Source organism: Panthera leo, chromosome A1, assembly GCF_018350215.1.
Source record: "Panthera leo isolate Ple1 chromosome A1, P.leo_Ple1_pat1.1, whole genome shotgun sequence".
Taxonomy (NCBI): Eukaryota; Metazoa; Chordata; class Mammalia; order Carnivora; family Felidae; genus Panthera; species Panthera leo.
In genome coordinates, this window is record NC_056679.1 from 129,935,050 (window position 1) to 129,957,981 (window position 22,932).

General features: G+C 35.2%; 1 protein-coding gene across 7 annotated transcripts in view; it reads left to right on the top strand.

The window, feature by feature from the left end:
* Nucleotides 1-22,932, top strand: part of IPO11 (importin 11) — a 198,482-nt gene that overhangs the window by 72,396 nt on the left and 103,154 nt on the right. For all 7 annotated transcript variants that reach the window (XR_006202884.1, XM_042940046.1, XM_042940027.1 and 4 more), the window contains exons 16-21: nt 141-267; nt 4,564-4,597; nt 4,912-4,952; nt 6,295-6,411; nt 11,924-12,037; nt 17,284-17,399. Coding sequence is in view for 6 of the 7 variants with exons in the window: in XM_042940046.1 (XP_042795980.1) it covers nt 141-267; nt 4,564-4,597; nt 4,912-4,952; nt 6,295-6,411; nt 11,924-12,037; nt 17,284-17,399 (549 nt within the window). In the remaining variant the exon portion in view is untranslated. The remainder of the gene's footprint in view (nt 1-140; nt 268-4,563; nt 4,598-4,911; nt 4,953-6,294; nt 6,412-11,923; nt 12,038-17,283; nt 17,400-22,932) is intronic.

Consider the following 22,932-nt stretch of genomic DNA (forward strand, 5'->3'; position numbering starts at 1 on the left):
AGAAGTGGCTTTTAAGTTTTTATATAAACAATACAGATTGCTTCCTTACTATATTTTAAATTTAAATGATAAAATACACTAAATGAAATATACTTTGTAGAATATTTACCATTTTAATTTCATGATTTTTCCCTATTCAGATATAAGCCATTGCGACGCAGGGTGATTTGGCTCATCGGTCAGTGGATTTCTGTGAAATTCAAGTCTGACTTAAGACCCATGTTATATGAGGCAATTTGTAACTTGCTTCAAGATCAAGACTTAGTGGTATGTTCCTTAAATGTTTTAAGACTATTTTTTCTAAGTTTAATTTATGTTAAGCTTCATATTCAGGAATAGTTTATAGATTTAGCATGTTGGTAACCTTTCACTCTTGTAGTTATTCCTTGGCGAGCAGTTTGACTTAAGGGAGGGAAGTTCTTTGATTATTATTTACCCTTATCACGAAGAGTCAGTGAAAAGACGTTTAACTAAATTCTAGTTTTGTAGAGTCAGATGACATTTTTTTTTAAAGATTCTTTTTTAGCTTACATATTTTTTTTTTCTTATTCAGTATGGATTTTGTCATTCTCATACTTGAGGTACCACCATCTAGTTCATCTTGACTGTTAATTTTTTCTTTGTCTCTCATTTTTGAAGGGATTTTTGGTGTGTGTGTGTGTGTGTGTGTGTGTGTTTTAGCCTTTGGAATTGTTTCCTTTATAATAAGTGTTGACATAGTATTCTTTTTTTTGGTAGAGTCAGAGAGGGCACAAGTGGGCAAAGGGCAGAGAGGGAGAGAGAGAATCCCATGAGGGTCAGAGAGAGAGGAAGAGAGAGGGAGAGAAGAGAGGCTCACTCAAAGCGAGGCTCAAGCTCACCCGAAGCTGGGCTCGAGCTCACCCGAAGCTGGGCTCGAGCTCACCCAATGTGGGAATCAAACTCATTGAACGGTGACATCATGACCTGAGCTGAAGTCACATGCTTAACTGGCTAAGCCACCCAGGTGCCCTGATAGAAAATTCTTGATATTTCGTCACTGAAAACTTGCTGATGGCTTCTTGGTTGCTTTATTCCCATAAAAGTAGTAAGTTTGCTGTTTTAACATGTGGGTCAGGTCAGTTACTTAGAGTTGTGGGTTTTTTTTTTTTGTTTTTTGTTTTTTGTTTTTGTTTTTGTTTGTTTTTGTTAAGAAGTTGAACACTGTGTGGAATAGTTGCTTCTTCCTTGTGGTGCTTTATTTTATGCCTGAGTGAATATATTCATGACTTACTGTACATATTCCTTGTGTTGGGCTTAGACTGGACCCTAGCATAGTCTTGAAAAGATGGAGTCTAGTTGTCTTTTCCTCAGTTTCAAGTTTTTTTTATGTAAAATTACGTGATTTTTTTTTCTGTCCCCGAATTAGGCTGAGGTCTTGTGTAATCATTTCTCAGTATACTCCTTTAAAAAATTTTTTGAACCCATTCTATCAGCCTGTTTTTCAGCAAAAGCTTGGGCCATCCTTTTCTCATTTCGACGTGTGTACATGAGCTACTTTCTGTGTTCTGTGTGTGTGTGTGTGTGTGTGTGTGTGTTTTAGCCATTGGAATTGTTTCCTTTATAATAAGTGTTGACATAATATTCTTTTTTCTTTTTTTTTTTTGAAGAGTCAGAGAGGGTCAGAAAAATAATGTTCTGTGAAGGAAAACATAATTAGAAAGGTAAACCTGTCGGCGCTCCTGGGTGGTTCAGTCGGGTGAGCATCCAGCTCTTGGTTTCAGCTCAGGCCATGATCCCAGTGTTGTGGGATCAAGCCCCGGATTGGGCTCTGCACTGTGTGTGGAGCCTGCTTAAGATTCTCTCTTTCTCTATTGCTCTCCCAATTAAAAATAAATAAATAAATAAATAAACCCATTGTAGAAGCTCAATGTATTCCAAAGGCAGATAGAACTGTTATTTGGATTTGTCACTTGGCCATTATCTACTTTGTGTAAATAGTTGGGAATTTACTCTAAATATAATGCTGTAACTATTAAATAGTTTAAACATGGGAAGTTACAAGGGAATCCAGTTTTATTTTACCATGTCTAAATTCTTAAAAGTTTATTAATAAAACTGTTTAGGGGCACCTGGGTGGCTCAGTCGGTTAAGCGGCCGACTTCAGCTCAGGTCATGATCTCGCTGTCCGTGAGTTCGAGCCCCGCGTGGGGCTCTGTGCTGACAGCTCAGAGCCTGGAGCCTGTTTCAGATTCTGTGTCTCCCTCTCTCTGACCCTCCCCTGTTCATGCTTTGTCTCTCTCTGTCTCAAAAATAAATAAACGTTAAAAAAAATTTAAAAAAAATAAATAAAACTTTAGATTACTGTTTGCTGGAATGAGTTTACTTTTGTAATACCTTTAAAGTATTTATAGGTTAAAGTTTTTCTTTTCCCACTTGGAAACATTTGCTCTTAGAGGTATCAGACAGAAGACATTAAATGTTTTATGAAAGTGTTACAAAAGGATTAAATTTCACTTAAGTTTTCTTAGGGAAATCGAGAAATTTTTTGAATCTTTTACTCATTTTTGAGGTATCTGTTCAGAAAGAAATAAGAGAAATTTAATTCTGCACTTTAAGAGTGGAACATTAATTACATCCCAATAAGTATTACTGGAGAAAAAGGGTTTCATGGCTGGATAAGTTTGGAAAACACTGGGCTAAATATTCCAGTAGTCCTCTTTGCTTTAGGACTGAGGAGAACCTTTGAAACATACATTTGAATAGTGACTATCCAAGATGACACATACACTAATATCTAAGGAATACTCTTAGAGGGAATGCTGCTGTAGGTTCAGCTTTTGCCCTTTTCCTGTGTATCTTCTGGTGATTTCATCTCAGTTTTACATCTTCTACACTTGTTTGATCCTGCCACCGATATTTTGTTGATACTTCTTAAGACTTTGTTTAGTAAGGTACCAAGTTAAGGTTGCACACTTTGGCCTTCTAGTGTATATAAGATCTTTAATTTCAACTTGTGAGAAATGCTGGCTAATGTGGGAGGATACTTTATACACATATTTATGTACACGGCAGTATACAAACATGTAGATATGTACATATGTGTAGATGTGTTCGTGTGTATATATGCATGTGCTTATATAGATACTGCTGAATCTAAATGTTCTCTGGCTTTCATTATCTACATTATCTTGCTTGAGTGCTTTTACAGGGTTGGGATAGATTTAATCCTGAGCAACTACGGTTATCTATGTGGTTTCCTAATCTTATAACCACGTCATCACAAGACTGGCTGCAACAGAGTAGAGATAGTGCAGGTGCACCGGGGGCACCTGGGTGGCTCAGTCAATTAAGCATCTGACTTCGGCTCTGCTCATGATCTCACGGTCCATGAGTTCAGTCAAGCCACATTTCAGGCAAGCTCGAGCCACTTCGAGTTCTACGTGGACAATGTGGAACCTGTATGGAATCCTCTCTCTCTCCCTCTCTCTCTCTCTCTCTCTCTCTCTCTCTGCCCCTTGTTTACTTGTGCCCCTCCCCCAAAATTAATAAATAAATGAATGAATAACTGAATTTTAAAAAGGCTAAATCTTTACAAAAATATATAATGCAGTTACTGGAGAAAGCAACTTCTCAAATAGGACTCCATAAATTTTATAGTACCCAAGGCCACTGGGTGGAGTACATCTCTATCTCTGATAGTTGCCTGACATTTTCACATTGTCATTTGATCTGGGGGAGTATAATGGATATTGAGTGAATTTCTTTCCTTTAGTTGAAACATTTAACTAGATATAGAATGTAGTCATGGCTTGAGTTCATGTTATGTTTTGTGGAAACTCTGGGTATCGTAGCCTGTGCCAGTTTAGCTGACCAAATCCTTGAAAGAGGATTTCCCTCTTTCAAGGGGATTGAAAGAGGGAAATCAGAGGATTTTCCCTCTGATAACCCTTGAAAGAGAGCGATAGGGATGATGCTGTTGTGGTGTGATTTGCCCGCATAACATGCTGACACACAAAGAAATTAAGATTTGGAAGTGTCAGGAACCTGTACAAATCTTTGTGTATTTGTGAACTTTGGAGTTTAGAAAATCTCAAAATAGATCTTTGGATATTTCACGGATTTCCTGTAATTGTGGTTGCAGATGGGAATGTGTGTTCTTCCTTCTCCCTCCTCTTTCCATTTTCTCCTCCCTTCCTCTTCACCAAACATCTGCCAGCTTTACCAGCCTCACCCATTTGCCTGTCTCTCATCTGTGATCTCAGCCTTCTCTCCCCGTGTGGCAGCACCTTTGTACTCTTCTCTTAGTCCCACCCTTGTCTCACACTTAGAGCAAATTATCCATTTTCCTGGAAGCACCCCCTGGATTAAAGACTGTTGAAACAAATTATGAGAAACTGAGAAGGGTGGGAATGGACACTAGTTGACTTTTTCAAGTCTTGTTGCAAAATAAGAGGAATATTCTTTTATTTCTAGATGTTAATAACCTCTGTGACTTTAATATTAGCAAAAAGTAAAAGTGATTTGGAGTAAATTTCCTGCCATTTGATATTAATGATATTTAGTTTCAGAATTATTAAAATCTCATGATGTACTTTCTTTTAGGTCCGTATTGAAACAGCGACAACACTGAAGTTAAATATCCTTTAAAGAATTTAAAAATACTTCATTGTGATGGGGTGCCTGGCTGGCTCAGACAGTGGAGTGTGTGACTTTTGATCTCAGGGTTGTGAGTTCCAGTCCCATGTTGGGTGTAGAGATTACTTAAAAATAAAATCTTTAAAATAAAAAATATTTCATTGTGAAGAATTTTAACACTTTTAAGTAACTGATTTTTTTGTGAAATTTGTTAGATCGCTTAAAATATAGTTTTTGAGTATCATATTTGGGTTTTAGATCTATTTTATTCTGATTAACCTCATACATCCTCAGTATTCCTTAACTGCTCTTTACCTGTTGATGATTTTGAATTTAGAACAGATCAGTTTCTGCCGGTGAGAATATTTTTAAGATTGATCACAATCTGCTATGTCTTTTGCAAATTAAGTGTTATTTTATAAATGAAATTATATGTATGTGATACTTATTGAAGCCAAATTTAAAAGTACATTAAGATGATTTTGGAAGTTTACTACCTTTATTGGTAATTTTTTAATTCATAACTGTTTACTTATATTCTGCTTTTTTTTTTTTTTTTTTTTAAGCTATCTTAACTGTTTTGGAGGTGACTGTTAAACTTTTTTTTTTTTTTTTTTTTTACCTTTTTTCCAATTACAAAACATCTAGTAACTTCGTTTTATCTGTGTCTGTTACTTATAGTCCTCAACTATTTCTTTGTGTATATATGCCTGTATCCTGCATTAGATTGTAAATTACTTGAATAGAACACCAATCTTTTTACCCTTCATTTAATTCCCAGAAGCCCACATGGTGTTTCACTTAACAGGTACTCAGTAAGCACTTGTTAAATATGTTAATAAGACTATGGCGGTAGTATTTATTCTTAGGAAGACTAGGCAAGAAGAAAGTTACATGATAAAGTGTCTGTGTGTACTTCTTGTGGAGGTCGTACATGGACAAACTTGTAGAGAGGATTTTCATTAGGAAAAGAATCATTAGGTATTTTGGGATGAAATAAATATGTTTTAGAAATCTGCTTAAAAATGAACTATCTGAAAGATCAGATGTGTGTTTTATTTAAGTATGTGGCATTCTGTGACCTATTAATCCCTACTGTCATTTTGTAATCTAGGCGTTAACGGCCAGACATGGATATTTGTTTCCTATTTCCTAATAATAAATATTCGGTCATTCTTTGAATAACAGATATATATCTATGGAAAGTGAGATCTCCATGCAGCGTATCTTAAGGGCCACATCAGAGAGCTGGTATGCGAGTATACTTACTGGTATTTCTTTTGTTTCAATGAGTAGACTTTGCAAAACAAAGTATCTTGTGATTGGCAACAGGCACACAAGGACACTGACCAGACAACGTTAGCAGCTTAGTTTAGCGATATAAAATTTAAACACAAAATTTAGACATGGTTTTCCACTGAAAACATGATTCACTTTGTGGATGAGTTTAATTCTAAAATGGACCAAATAAGGAACAATAAAGAAAAGAAAATCCCCCCCCCACCCCCCAAAAAAAAGAATGCGACTCCTAAATGTTGGCAACTTGAACAATTTCAGCTTTCTTTAGGTAATGCTGGAGTTCTGGTTGCTGATCTCTTATTTATTGCTTTGACATTATGATTTAATTTTGTTATTTCAGTTTGTGAAGATGTTTCTATTTCTCTTATAACCCTTTGTTTTTTTTCTGTTTACCTGCAGTATTTGGAAACCATGTTCACACTACTTTTTCAGCTGCTGCAGCAAGTTACAGAATGTGACACAAAGATGCATGTTTTGCATGTCCTTTCCTGTGTGATTGAAAGAGTCAATATACAGGTAATTTTAATGTAAAACATTCAATGTCAGGTGAGTGGAGTGTATGTAGGATTGCAGTAATAGCTTTGCTTTATCTACATTGTTTAAAAGTTAACACATGAAAATGCTTATAACCTATACGGTTGTGATTTCGCTTATATTGACATGTGTACTTGCATTTTAAAAAAATGACTTGAGAGGGGCGCCTGGGTGGCTCAGTCGGTTAAGCGTCCGACTTCGGCTCAGGTCATGATCTCGTGGTCCGTGAGTTCGAGCCCCGCGTCAGGCTCTGGGCTGATGGCTCAGAGCCTGGAGCCTGCTTCGGATTCTTTGTCTCCCTCTCTCTCTGCCCCTCCCCCGTTCATGCTCTGTCTCTCTCTGTCCCAAAAATAAATAAACATTAAAAAAAAAAAATTAAAAAAATGACTTGAGAATATTAAAATCTAAAATATAAAAATTTTAAAATGGGATCAGTAATGTAGAGGGGTTCAGAATGCAGAATTTTATCTGTCTTAGTAGATCCAGTTTATATTTAATAATACTTCTTAAAATTCAGTGTGTTTGAGGACATAGCCACAAGTGTGTCAGCAAATGCAGCTATTTTCAGAGGTCGGTTATATTTACCTTCAAAATTTAATGTGTTTTGCAGTTTGGTCCACATTATGTCCATGTTTAGCTTAATATAAAAATGATATGTAAAGTTCTCAACAGATATTAAATGTAAAGTTAGTTATTCAGCTTCCCTATGTCTCCTAATTTGTGTGAAAAACTAATAATCCAAGAAACTACCTTATAATTAATTATCCTTGTGGTTTCTCATATCCTAGTTCCCCACTTCATATCCTTGTTTGAAAAGTACTGAAGTAAATCTGTGAGTTACTAGGGAAAGATAACTGAATTCATGTCCACAGATTTGGAGTTTGTTCCTGTGTCTTTTTAGTGAATTCTGATTGCTTGAGCTTGTTCTAAAGTAATTGATGAGAATTGCTATCAATTACTGAATAATACTAAGTTACCAACTTCCGTGCTAAATAATTTGCATATATTTCTCATTTAATCCTCACAAAAACCTTTGGGTGAGGGTTGGAATTTATCATCTCGAACAGTTTGAGATTTTAAGGAACTTGTCAAAGTACATACATCTTTGTGGTATTACCAGCCTTCACAGTCAGCATGCAGCTCCAGCGGCAGTTTTGAGTCACTGTTAACCACTTTGAGCAGTTCTGGGTTCGAGTGTCTAAAAATAGTGTTACCTTACAATTTCCTTAGTGTTTGGGATTCTTATTACGTTAGTTACGTTGTTTCATTTTGATACTTGTTTATAAAGAATACTGAGAGATTTTGATCATCCAGATAGTTAATTGAGACTCTTTTAAACTCCTTTCAAGTGCCTGTGTCTCCTGTGTCGTTTGGGGAAGGTCTTTAAGTTTGTGTCCTTATGTGTGTATATATATATATATATATACACATTTTAATGTTTATTACTGAGAGACAGAGAGAGAGCGCACGCGTGCGCAGGGGAGGGGTAGAGAGAGAGGGAAACACAGAATCTGAAGCAGGCTCCAGGCTCTGAGCTGTCAGCACAGAGTTTGATGTGGGGTTTGAACTCACGGAGTGGTGAGATAATAATCTGAGCCGAAGTCAGATGCTTAACTAGTCGAGCCACCCAGGTGCTCTGTTGTGTCTAAAATAATAAAGATAATTCTGAAATCACTTGACTCACAGGTGTCTTAAGTATGAAATTATTACACATATGCAGTATGCTTTAGATCATTATACAAATGCAGTAAATTATCGTTCATTAAAAAATTGTAGAAACAAGATATGACCATTTTTTGTAATCTTATTTAGATACCATCTCGCTAACAGAAATGTACTAAAGATTTCTTTCTGTGGAAATGAATTTTCTTACCTACATCCTCCCAAATCTCTAATCTTTTTAATCCTAGGTTGAAATTCCTCATGCTTAGTAAAATTTAAAGTTTATTTAAATTTAATTAATTTATTTATAAATAAGTTATAAATATTTATTATAATTTATTAAAATATAAATATTTATATTTATAAATAAAATTTATTTATTATTTATTTTGAGACAGAGAGTGTGTGCTTGTGTGTGCGCAAGTGTGGGGGAATGGCAGAGGGTAGGAGAGAGAGAGAATCCCTGTCAGGCTCTGTACTGTCACTGCTGAGCCTCACGTGGGGCTTGAACCCGTGAACCATGAGATTATGACCTGAGATGAAACCAAGAGTTGGACACTAAACTGACTGAGCTACCCAGGTGTCCCTTCATGCTTAGTAATTTTAAAAGTGCTTTTGTGTTTTTAATCCATATGCACTTTTTAGAACACAGATAGCCTAAGCAACTCAGGTGACTCTGTCACCAGTAAATAGATAGAGTTAATCCAGTAGTATTTTGTGTTTTCAGAAATCAGGAAATCATCATGAAAAGTATTTTCAGTAGTCTGATTCTTTAAATTTCCTATGTTAACCTTTGAACAGTCCTACCGCTTATATATCATTCACCTGTCTTTCATATGCTAATTTGATTTTTGCCCCTTGGGTTACAGACAGTTTGAGCCATCTTAACAACAAACAGTAAGATAACACATAATGGTTTAATTTTGAAGATTCAGTGAAGTGTCACCATTTTTATAATATAATGTACAATTATTTAAAGATTATATTTTCTCTACTTTTTGAAAAAGTAGTTGATAAATTATTCCATTGTGGCAATCCAGTAAATACACAGAAGAAATAGGTAATCATCAGGTTTGGATGTCAGGCAGATAGTCTTTGAACTTCTGCATTTCTGAAGAAAAAGAACAAAATTAAAGGGCCTGTGTGAAGTATTAAATATTTTATGAAAATTATATCTAAAAGACGAGGTGTCATTGGTACTTACTTTTTAAAGTCCCCATGTATGGAATATCTTCTTAGAACATTTCTTAGGCTGTCACATACTTGATTTTCAGTAATGTGTTACGAAGGAAAGTGGATACCTCCCTGTATATGATGACTTAACTCATATTCTATTTTCTTTTCTTTTTGAGTATAGGTGCCAAAAGATGAGTGTATTTGGTGTACTTTTTCATCTCATTTGTGTTAAGCTGATAGTTTAATGTTTTATAGGGTTGTTATTTAGCCCAGTGTCTAGTAAACATTGCTAATTCCTTGTGATTTTTTAGGTGTTGACCAAATAATTGATACTGGCCTACCGAAATAGCCCATAGATGGTAATCATTTTCAGGATTGTATATGAGCAATATTTTTCCTTAAGTCTTTTCATTGAAATATTTTGAATGTACAGAAAAGTTACAAGACATCAACACCCATATATCCTTCACCTAGTTCTTTAAGTTTTTAATTTTTACTGAATTTTCTCTTTTTTTAATCTGTGTGCATCTACAAATTCTTGTTGTTAAACTCTTTGAATTTTAGTTTCAAGCATCATGGCACTTTGTCCCAGAATATTAGACTTCTCTTCTTAACATAACCATGATTAGACTCAGGAAACTTACATTAATGTAATATTATTATCTAATATCAAGTCCATATAAGATTTTCTCAGTTTTCCCAATAACATACTTTTTAACCTCCTCCCTTTCAGCCTCAGGGAACATATTTCGCTCTCATGTTCTCCCTCTGTTTTCTTAAAGTTTATTTATTTTATTTATTTTGAGAGAGAAAGAGAGTGTGAGCGGGGGGCGGGGGGGGGGGGTGTGCAGAGAGAGAATCCCAAGCAGGTTCTGTGCTGTCAGTGCCCAGAACATGACATGAATTGTGAGATCATGCCTGAGCTGAAATCAAGAGTGGGATGCCTAACCTACTGAGCCACCCAGGCGCCCCCTCACTGTTTTTTGATCTCCAGCTCTGCACCCTTGTTTTGGGGGGCTATCTTTTGCAACAGTAACTCTGGGTGATTATTGAAATTCATTTTTGAAGAAATAATTTAAATTTAGAATATCATCAATTCCAGTGTACAGCTACGTTTGGGATGTAAATCTTTTCTGACTTTCGAATGTACTCCCTTTGTGCCCTTCCTTGTAAAGTGTTCTCACTTGAATATTAAAACCAAAATTGGTTTATTTTCCATGTCAGTAGAACATGCTGTTATACATTGTTTTCAGTTAAGTATGAATGAGCTAGGTACTTTAAAACCTGTGTTTTTACGTACTAGTTGGTCTGTTTTATAAGCTAATTGGAGTGATCTCTGAGATAAAGAACACTTAGCAAGATTAAGTGCTCAATAAATAATAGTGTAATTAAAAATTTGAAGATAAGGTGATATATAATAAATAGGCTTGTAATATTTTTTCAGTTTTGTTTCGCTTAAATATTTGGGCAAATACTTAACTTGTCTTTTGTAACCTTCCTCGCATCCCCAGGGGCAACAGATTCTACACCTTTTCTCCCTGTTTAGTGTGTGGCATTTTGTAAGCAAAAATGGGAATCTCATTTTTCTGGGAGTAATTTTTAGTTTTAATACGTGGGATTGAAATAGCTATTGCTGAAGTTGTGAAGGTGTAGTATTTCTGTTTGTCATGAGCCTACTCTTCATCAGAGCAATTCCCAATACAATGACCATAAACCAACTGAGACACTGGAGCGCGGTCCAGCTTCAGTGTAGATCCCTTTTATTTTTTAAGAAACTCACTGTCAAGCTGTGCTGTCTCTCAGGGCTTATTTTTAAAGAAATATTTTTATTTTTAATTTTTAAAACTGGTTAGCTTAATCCACGTGGTTTTAAGAATCATATCTTTTAAGAAGGATTTTCTTGGGTTGCCTGGGTGGCTCAGTCAGTTAAGCGTCTGACTTCAGCTCAGATCATGATCTCTTGGTTTGTGAGTTTGAGCCCCGAATCATGCTCTGTACTCACAGCTCAGAGCCTGGAGCCTGCTTCACACTCTGTGTCTCCCTCTCTCTTTGCCCCTGCCCTGCTCACTCACACTCTGATGTTTGTCTCTTTCTCTCTCTCAAAAATAAATAAACATTAAAAAATTTTTTAAAGGATTTTCTTCTGTGTTTTCATTATACCTCCTGTACACCTTTATAATTATACTTTTTTCATTGTAAGGGTTTGTAAGTGTACCTTTACATTCTTTTCTTTCTGGTGCCTTGTCCTCAGGGCCTGTTACTGGAGGATGCCATCAGATAATTGTTGAATGTATGAGTAAATGCTGACTTTTTAAAACAGTGTAATTTCCAGTTAGGTAAGCTGTTTCATTAAAAAAGAACTAGGGTATAATAATGTGTTCTGTTAAGCTCTCGATAACTGGCTACATTATGTTGTTTTCCTAAATTTTATTTCATGCAGTAAATTTGGTACTTATTTTAAATTCTTGAAAAATAATAACCGTAGAGCTTTATGTCTCTGATTTATTTTTAAAAAGATAGATGCATAATATATTTCATCTAGAAAATATTAAATACTTCCTTCCTGGGACTTAATAATGTTCTGTCATTGTGTCTTGAAGGAAATTGCCTTCTTTCCTAATACAGTCTTTTGCTTCCCTTCCTTCTGTTGTGATAGATACGACCGTATGTAGGATGTTTGGTACAGTATTTGCCTCTTCTTTGGAAGCAGAGCGAAGAACACAATATGTTGAGATGTGCTATTCTGACAACACTTATTCATCTTGTTCAGGTAAGTTACTTTCCACTTTCTGAATTTAGTATATTTCTTTTTTTTATTGAAGTCTGATTAACATACAGTGTTCTGTTAGCTCCATGTGTACAACAGTTGATCGGACCATCCTGTACGTTACTCAGTGTTCACCACAAGGGGTATAGATGCCCCTTGTCACCATACAGTGTTATTAGAGTGTTATTAACTGTATTCCCTGTGCTGTACCTCTCATCCCTGAGGCCTCTTTATTATATAAATGGAGTTTTGTACCCATTAATCCCTTTTTTGTATTTCACCGATCCTCTCCCTCACCTCCCCTCTGGCCACCACCAGTTCTCTGTGCTTAAGATTCTGGGTTTTTGCTTTTTTTTTCCTTTTTACAAATTTTTCATTGTTTTCATGTGCTTTATTTTAATGGTAGTGAAAGGCCTCCCAGTTATGTCTTTTTCATAAATTATCTTAAACAGTTTTAAAAACTACTTTAGTGTGTTGGCTTCGGACATTTTTTGACATGTAGGAAATACTCTCTCCTTTTTAAAGACGTTTCTTTCATTAGATGAAGTGGTCTCTCATGGTGATAGGCTCATGATTTGTGCAGTCTGTTATACTTTCCATGCACTTTGCTTGGTATTCAGAGCTTTTCTGTATAAACTTGCTCTTCATTTTCACCCTTTTTTTGTGATCTAAAATCAAAATTTTACTCTTTCATAAAGTGAGAAGGTAGACAATCAGGTGAGTTACTTTTGAGGGAAGGAGTGAATATGGTTTTTGTCCTCGTGACTTTGAGGTGTCAGGGTTGTGCAGCAGGTAGAGAGGAATCTCAGATTTCAGAGAGTGATGAACAGGCTGTAGTTGTCATTTGAACTGTTACAGTGACTTACAGTCTGACGGCGAGAGGACAGAAAGGTAAGATTTTAATGCCGAGTCTAATATCTGCATCCAGCTATGCTCAACTCAGTTTTACTGGCCTTGCCCCAAATTGTGATAGATTGTCCAATGGAGAGAGCTCTGAGTTGATAGTTACCACTCTCCATTTTTTGAATAAGTTAAAAATAGGGGGGGGAAAAACACGTGAACACGAGTTTTTAAAAAACCTTTCTCAGACATCCTTTTTTTGAAATGCAATTTTTTTTCTTTCAGTAAACCTTATGGATGAATTTTATAGTTAAAAAATCCTACGTAAGGCAGTTTCAAATAAATGAATAGTGATACAAAATTCCTGTGAAAGCACCTTCTTTTTAATAAGTCTCTCATGTAGCATCTCTTCTTATCTACTATTTAATTGTTGTGATCTCTTGCGAAGATTATGTCCCTTTTATAGAAAAGGGTACAAAGGTTAGGATAAGGTTACTGACTGTCCTGAGATTGCCCTCAGAAATAACAGAACAAACTGTGATCCCACCTCTTTTGTGTTACATCTTTGCCAAAATGTGTTCTTATTAGACTCCTTTTGAGAGTTTTGTGAGGGAGGTGTGAAAAAACCCAGCTTCTCTGTCTCCTTAGGTAGGATTACCTCAGGAAGTCTGAGGAAGCCACAGTAACCTGCTCGGAATGTTTGGAGTGGATAGGGCCTTTTCCTTCTATTGCGACCCATTCGCACTCTGTATTTGTTTAGGCCAGAGGTGCAGGGTTCCAGCCAAGTGTTCATCGCCTTCTTGAAGAAAGCATACGACGTTTAATATAAAGTTGAGATTATAGCTTAAAATGTGTTTTTCAGTCATTTGAGAAAATTATACTAAGGGTTATTGTTAAGGTTCATTTTATAGAAAACACTGCCATCTTTGGGCTTTTCAGATTTGAGAGGGAGATAATAGTTTATTTGTATGTTTTTGTTTTCATTTTTTAAGCTCTGGGAACCCAGACTAGTAGTCTCTGGTTGAAGAGATCATCTCTTGATCCTTGATTGCCTGCTTTTGTTATTACTTTTTAAGTTGTGAAAAATTTGAAGCATACACAAAAGGAAGAACAATATAATCAGTCTTTAGGTAACTATCACCCAACTTCCAGAATCATCAACATTTTGTCAATATAAATTTAGGGCACTAAAAAGCTAATTGGGGGGTTCCTGTGTGGCTCAGTTGGTTAAGTGTCTGACTCTTGATCTCAGCTCAGGTCTTGATCTCCGGGTCATGAGTTCATGCCCTGCGCTGGGCTCCAGGCTGGACCAGAAGCCTACTTAAAAAAACAAACAAAAAAACAAAAACGCTAATGGAGAGAGTTGAAAATGTATGGGGAACTTACATTTACAGTAGTAAATTGCAAATTTTTCCTTTTGGATATAATCTAGCTGGGTAGTTTTGTAGGGGAACCATCCTTGTTTTTGATGTCTTTTCTTAGTAAAAGATCTTTCATTTTCCTGTCTCTTGCATGTTACATCTCCCTTTTTTTTTTAATGTATCCCTGCTTTTCATTACCGGGTATCTCCTTGTCTTGAGATAATTTGTTTTACGTTATCAGAGAATCAAACGGGACCAGTTGTTTGTGGACTTGGATGAGATCTTGGCATCATGCTGCTTTGTAAAACTCTAGAGGCCCTCTTAGTTTTAATACCTGACCTTGAACGTCACCCTTCCCAAAGTAGCTGGTGCTACCAGTTCCTGTGTCTTTTGGAGTTTCTGTAATGTAAATCAAGTTGCTTCTTGACCTTTTCTTACAGCTGACTTTGAGCTTGGTTTTCTAAGTTTGCTAAGTTACTGCTTGTCTTTTCAGTCCTTATCTTTTCTTACGTTATCTTTGTACTTATGGTTATGGATCTTTTAAACACATCCGCCTATATTCTTTAAGTGGATCCTGGCAGAGAAGAGTAGTAAATGCATGCGTTAAATCTGTCCGCTTCCTCCAGATTTTAACATTGTGATTGATAATACTGAGTTGTATGGTGTGGCCGGAGCATAGTACAGAACATGGTTATAGGGGCCTGGTCAGGAAGGCCACAAGAACATCTCTTCAAGTTCAGAGCAAGGAGTGTTAACATTTTTATTTTAGTAAGGTAATCAGGGTGCCAGTGGAGACAGGGTTTGGAATGGAGTAAAACTAAGGTCAGGGGAAGTGGTTGGTACGTTTTCTGTTAACCATGAAAATAGATGATGCAGTTCTGAAGTAAAATGCATGGAAAGAAGGGGAAAGATTTGAAAAATAGTAGAATAAAGGATTGTTGAGATGTGCGGTGAGTAGGAACAGGAACTAGGAGGAGGATGAGAGACTGTTTACCACTAAATAGGTAGTCGTACAGGTCACTTGAGTTTGGAAAGGCCGGACAGGAACTGTTTTTTGGAAGACTGAATTGGTTCAGTGGTCACCTTAAAGAGTTTGAGATGACTTCTGGGTGATGATGTCCTGTAGTTATTCAGTGTCTGGAGTTCAGAGATCTGTGTTTGGAGATAATATTTTGGGACATTTTCCGCATGCACATGACACAGGAGAAGGCAGTCAAATACGTTATCCTGTGAAATGCCAATATTTAGGGGGTTTTATTCTTTTTTTCCCTTAACCTAAAAAATAATAATAACCTTATAAATTCACTGACTGTTGCAAAGATAGTACAGAATACCCTTCACCTCATTTTCCCTTCTGTCTTATGTAATTATTATACAATAAGATTTCTGCTTCTTGAAGCATTTCTGATCATTTTAATAACTGATGAATTTAATTTTGAGCTTTCATACTGTTGTAGAAAATGTGTTATGTGATTTTTTTCATAATGTTGTAGACAATGTCTTGTAGTTATGACTGTGGGCTGAGAGAATGTTCACATTTAAAGTTGTATATCTGGGATTGCACACATTCTTCAGGCCATTAGACTACAAAGGTAAATGTCTTCAGGCTTTGGCCGAGAGTCTTACATGTTTAGCAGAGGCTTTAGTTTTGCGAAAGCTAGCATCTCATGCTTCTTGGGATGTGCACTAAGTAAGTAGATAGATTTTAATTTTTCTAGGAAATTTTAAGTCTACTTAATAATCAAAATGAACTTGACTAGTTTAATGTTCCTTTTCTTTTGTTGTTGTATTAAAGATTGAACTACAGAGAGTGAAATTGAACTTAATTTTAAGACACAGTGTACTACTTTATTAAGTGTGACATTTTAATAACTATCTTCCTTTAAAAAGATCTTTAATAAGGTCTTTCAACTGATTTTTAGTTTTAGAAAGAACCAAACTTAAGGATAAGCTTTATGCATTTCCATTTAGGTATCTGTCCCACTAATAAAGATTGAACTCAGTATATATATGGCATCAGAAGATGTATACATACGGATTTTGTTTTGCTTAACATAAAGGTATTCTACCATTAGCTATTGATATTTGAATTACTTCCTAAATGAGGAGATGTTTGATATTTATTGGTTTCCTTTCTGTGTTTGTCAGATTACAGAGATTATTATGGATTAAAAATTGGCTTCTTATCCTTTATGTTTCCTTTCAGAGTGCTTGGACTTAGTGTGATACACTGAGTCAATCACCATAAAACAATAATTAGGTAAACTAGAATTTTAGATAAACCCCCCTCTTCTTCCTCCATTTTTTGGGTCATTAAAAATACTAGCAAAAATTGTTCATTAAAAAAATTTTGTGCATTTTTTTAAAACAAAGCTTAAGAAAAAAATAATTTTTACATTCTTTCAGCATCCTTTCCCCCTTCCCATATTTAATTAGTGTTAATTTTTTCTGTATACTCCAAAGAAACATTTTTATGTGTATATCTCTTTGCATGTGGTAGGTATGTTTAAAAATTCTTGGGTTTTTGCAGTTGTTATATACACACTTCTTCTGTACTTTTAAATCCAGTTTGTAATTATTTTTGAGATTGTTTTTATTCCATGCCTAATACTTTTTCATTGGCTAGTCTCTATTCTGGAATATGAATGTACTATGATGTAATTATCTTACTAATGAACATTTTGATTGGGTTCATTTTAGATTACTTAGGTGAGATAATTTATGGAATTTAATATAGCAGTGTTAGTACCACTTTAGTAGTCAGAGGGGAAGATACATATGGAATCTCTTAAAACAGATGTTTATACCATTGGTGTATATGATTCTACTACCACTGGGCAATTGAATAGTATTTTTTTGCTACTTGCTGTTCAATTGTAAACAGAACTAACCTTGTTTTAGTAGTGCTTATAGTTAGGACCATCCCAGAAAATCTTGGATTTATTTTTTATCAGCTCATTTTAGGACATTTTTATACGATAGGTTATTTTTTGGTGGGGGTGGGATCTTAGAGTGTCTTACGTTAAGTTTTATTTATACTTCCCTTAGGGATTAGGAGCAGACAGCAAGAACCTGTACCCTTTCCTGCTCCCAGTTATCCAACTGAGTACAGATGTTTCCCAGCCTCCACATGTTTATCTTCTGGAAGATGGTTTAGAATTATGGTAAGAGGAAAAATTTGATTCCCTGGATTTTTTTTTTTTTTTTTTCCTGGCCTTCCCTACTCTCATGCCAATAAAGCAAAGGTCATGTAACAGGCATTAAAAACCCAGTATTTAAAAACAGAAACATAAAACCGTTTTCCCTGAATTGGGTAACATCATAGTTCCATCTATTCTTGGCAGCTGTCGCTCAGTATAGGCTCATAGTAGTCAAAGTTGAAAGGGGAAATTTCAGTAACGACTCAGCTGCCTTTAACCTTTGGAATTTGAAATGTAAAATGGGGAGAGTTCAATAAAACTTCAAAACTAAAAATGACTTAAAACTTGCAGCCTGTTAAATGAGATGTTTTGGGGGATGTTGACTCATTTTTCAGCCTCTTGCTACTTCACCTATTACATACTCAGATAATATATCTCAGCCCCAAATGCTGAGGCTTCTTGGCCTTGACTAATTATTTTGCCAAGTGAGTAGTGTGTCGTGTTAAAAGTTAAAAAAGAAAAACTCTGTTTCTGAGGCAGCTCACTGCTGCAGACCTTTATTGACTGCCCACTATGTAAGGAACTGTGCTAGAAAATCCTTTGGCTTTACTAAGCTTATCTTACTGATGACAGCAAATTTCTGCAGGTCAATTATAATACAGGAAAGGCTCCAACATTGTAATATATAAACTGACTATTGAAATTAAAAAAGAAAATCACAGAAATTAAGCATGGAAAAAATGAACATTTCTGGTTTCCTTTTTTCTTCCTTCTCTCCTTCCTTTCCTTCTTGCCTTAGTTTTTCTTAGATGTTTAGGAATGAACATTTTTTTTTATTTTTTAGAAACTGTCTTTGGTGCAAATTACAAATTAATGATCTGTAGCAGAATACTACATGAATGATTTTAAAATGTTAGGTAGATACTCGATTTACAAGTTAACTTTCTGATATTTTCTAGGTTGTGTTGTTGGAACCTAAATGACTTTGGGTGGTTTTATCATAAATTAGCATGTGTTGAAAATATATATTCATGTATTTTTGTGTGTACAGGATGGATTACTCGAGATCAGATGTTGGCAAATTTTTTCTGTAAAGGGGCAGATAGTAGATATTTTAGGCTTTCCAGGCTGTGTGATGTCTTGACTATTGACCTCTGCTGTTTTAGCATGAGAGTGGTCACAGACAATATGTAAAATGGTTGTGTTCCAGTAAAACATCATTTATAGAAATTGAGTGTGGGTTGAATATGACCCATGAACTCTAGCTGGCCAATGCCTACTCTAGATTACAAATTAAGACACTAGTCTCTGGGGGCGCCTGGGTGGCTCGGTCGGTTAAGCATCCGACTTCGGCTCAGGTCATGATCTCACGGTCCGTGAGTTTGAGCCCCGCGTCGGGCTCTGTGCTGACAGCTCAGAGCCTGGAGCCTGTTTCAGATTCTGTGTCTCCCTCTCTCTCCGCCCCTCCCCTGTTCATGCTCTGTCTCTCTCTGTCTCAAAAATAAATAAACATTAAAAAAAAAAAAAAAAAAGACACTAGTCTCTGACTAGTGTCAGACACATACTTTTCTGTAAATATGTAGACAATATATGATGTTGACTATTAGAAAAATTAAAAGTATTACTTACAGTAAAGAGATAGACTCTGATACTTAACAGCATTATAGACTTAGCATATTAATGTGTTTATTAAAGGTATATAAATTTTTTAAGGATTACATGAACAGGCAGTAATAAATGTACATTGCTCTGTTGTTATCTATTGTTTTCTTAGCCTTTAGTTTATGTAAACAAAATGAAATTATTAGAATACCTTTTTTCTTTTCTCTCTCTCTTTTTTTGTTTTTTTGTTGTTGTTTTTTTTTAGCTCAAATGCTTAATAGCTTAGATTCTTTAAATTAAACTAGAGTATACTGAGTTAGAACTCATTTTTTGAATCAGATATAGGTGCCAGTCCCAATTATGCCACTGCATGAGGTATGTAATCATCATCTATGAGCCTGACTTTCTTAATCTGTAAAATTAGGAAGTATAATTCCTACCCCACATGGTTGTGAGGATGAGATAATGTGTGTTAAATGGTTAGCTCTTTGCATATGAGAGTCTGTACAGTTGCCTAAGAAGGAAGGGCAGATGTGGAACATTCTGCTCCTAGCAGAATCCCAAGGAACTTAAGGCATTTATGAGGTCACATGGGGGGCGCCATCAAGGGTGACAGAGTAGAGCTGTCTGTTGATAAGAGGAGGAAAACCAAGCCAAGAAAGAATATTTCCTGAAAGAGTGGTCAGGTACGTCAAACGTTGCTGATTATTCTAGGTAGAATCGTACAAAGAAGTGAATTTCGCCACATGGAGATGATAGCAAAGGTTTCAGTAAAGTAGTAAGAACTGAGTAGAATTGAAATTAAGTAATTACAGACTGTGACAACATTGGGAGCACTTAACAATGAAGAGGAATGTCGAAATAGGGCAGCAGTTGGCTGGTGTGGGGAATGCAGAGTCTAGAGGGATGGATGAGGTTCCAGAGAACGACTAATTGGAGGCAAGAAGGGATGCGATTTAGCATATGTAGCTGTTTGTTGGTTTTGGTTTTAAGTAACATCAGTGATACTTCATCCATTTTAACTGGAGGCAGGAAGATGGATTTTTGTATTATAGTGGGATGTGATAGGAAGGGGTTGGGTCTAATAGATTCTGTTTTCTCAAATATGAAGCATAGTCATCACTTTAATATTATTGGCTGAAATGGAAGTACATAGAGGATAGAGGGATTTGTGGAGAAAAAAGATTTAAATAGTTATCTTGGAGAATGGGAATTTGAACTTACTAGGGGATAATTAGTAGTAGGAGATGTTTGAGGTCCCATACACAAAGGAAAACTTTTTAGAGTGATTATGTGTTTTTTCCCCCATGTTCCCCTCCCCCCATCCCCCTTGATCCAGCTTGCTAGAGATTTGCCAGTGTTACTAATCTTCTCAAACAACCACCCTTTGGCTTTCTCTTTGTTGTATTTTTGTTACCTATTTGTTAGTTTCTGGTCTTATATTTATCATTTCCTCTTTTTCTACTTAAAGTTTGTTTTTGTCATTTGACTTAATATTCTGAGATTTGGCTCAATAATTTTTCATCTTCTTTCCTAATATAAACCTATTACTATAAAATATTTTTAAGTAGAATTTGAACAAACCTTGCATTAACAGTTTTTTTGTTTTCGTTTTGTTCTTTGTTAAAGGAAGTAAGATCAGGTAATGGATGCTGGTCCACAATAAGCGTGGGCTATATGCCATGAAATGTAATATGGTCTTCATCATTAAAAAACAACAACAACTGATGTGACTGCCTTTTGCCGTCTACTCAGGAGATTAGCATCTTAAAACCTCAAAATCTCTCTTTTTAAAGAGCTGACTTCTGAGATAAACTTTTCTTGCTAGGGTGAATTCTACTTTTGATATACAAGTCTTTTCTGTTGTTCTGTGGTATTTTATCAGATTTTATTTTTTCCTGAACTCTTAAGATCTCTTGTCCATATTTTGTGATACTGTCTGATTTCATATCAGTGTCATGTGTGTTTTACCAATTCACTATTTTAAAAAACGTGGTTTTTTTTCCATACTGGAATGATCTCTGTGATATGGTAACTATTCTTTGGATGATTTGAAAATTGAGTAGAAAAGGGAACTGGAAATGGACTCATGGCAGTGGCTGGGAAGTTATTCACAGTTTGGTAATATTTTCAGGTTGTTTCTTAGGTGTTAGTTTGTCCATACTTTAGTTTTGATTTTCCATGTCTGTTGATTTTGGTACTTCCTCCCTTAAGATACTAATAAAAAAAAAAAAACAAACATACAGGTATGTGCTTTATCTCTGTTACTTGTAGTCTTATTTTTGATTTATCTCTTTTTAAAGTATATTTATTATCTCTTTTAAAGTACATATATTAGTCAGGCAAAGATGTAGAAGCAGCACTTTATATGCTAGTACGGATTCATAATTAAAAGGTAACTGACAAGATAAGTAAAAGGTAACCAAGAGAAACATTCTGTGCTTTGGGCCCAGTACCATAATTAGGTTCAACACATGCCTTACCAACTAGAATAGAGTATGCATCAGGTATTGCATACTCTGAATGTAATGAAAATACATTGGGCAAAGCTGGTGGATGTTTCTGATAGGCTTTGTTATGAAAATGGCTACTCTCTTTCCCAATAAAAATTAGAGATGTAAAAAAAAAAAGTATATTAGAGATTTTTCTTTTTATTAATATGAAAGAACTACATGTTGCATTTTATGAGTTCTCTGTTTCTGCCCTTTGTTACTTTACTGCTGCTTCATATTTTCTGCTTCCTACCCTTAACTGGGTGTATTTTTTAAAGCTATAAAAAAATAGTTACTTCATTACCTTTTCTTAAGTGCTAAAACATTTAAAGCTATGAATTTGCCTTCCATTGTAATGGCCTATTTCCCTTAAGTCTTGTTATTTTGGTAGTAGCATTAGAGTTTTTTAATGTCTTCTTTGACGCAACCTCATTTATTTTTTGCTGATATTAAAGTACATGATTCAGGTATGGATTTATTGCATTGTAAATACAACCTGTCACTTGTACAATTTTTAAGTTACTAAGAATTTTAATGACTTGAGGCTGTCTTTTTGTAACAGTCTCAAATAGTGATGATATTAAAGATGCAGACTTTATATATATCTATTCTTTCTAACTAATAGGTTGTATGGTTCAAATCAGTGTTTCACTTCTTAATCTTGACAGTGATTTATTAAAATATCTACTTAGTTTGCTTTGTGTCAGTGTCCCTTTTTATTTCTATTTCTTTTTATACTTGAATGCTAGAAATAAAATTATTATTCACTGCACAGAGTTTTGGTATTTTTCTATATTGTTTTAAAGAATTTAACAAATAAAACACAGTATTTAAAATTTAAAATATTATGAAGTGTCATTTGATACATGTATGTATTGATTAATTTTTCACCTTTTAATTGTTTTGCATTTAAATTTTGATACTAATATTGTCATATGGTTTATTTTGTTTAGATTTGATTTTTTTTGTTCAACTTTTACATTTTAGCTTTTCTATTAGAACTTTAGTTGTATCTCCTATACAGAGAAAATTTTTATATTTTGTATTTCACTTAACCAGAGAGGCTTTGCCTCAAAAGAATTTTCATGCTCTTATATTTATTTGTTGAATTGCTATGCCTGTGTTTTTACTTCATGCTCTTTGTTTTCTGTATTTTATTTAGAGGGGTAACATTAAAATTTACATTTCTCTAGCTAAAGATGTTGGTATATACAACTTTGTCTAGTTATTCATCAGCATAACTTGTCCCTTAACTTTCCATTAGTGCCTTGACTTTGTTTCTCTTTCTTTCCTTTCTTAGCATTCACTTGTTTAATCTGGAGTGGTCGCCATGTCATAGTACTTTTAAGTACTTTAAACTCTGCAAGATTTTTTTGCCTTTTTGTTTTTAAGTTTATTTATTTTGAGAGAGTATGAGCGGGGGATAGCCAGAGAGAGAGGAAGAAAGAGAGAATCCCAAGCAC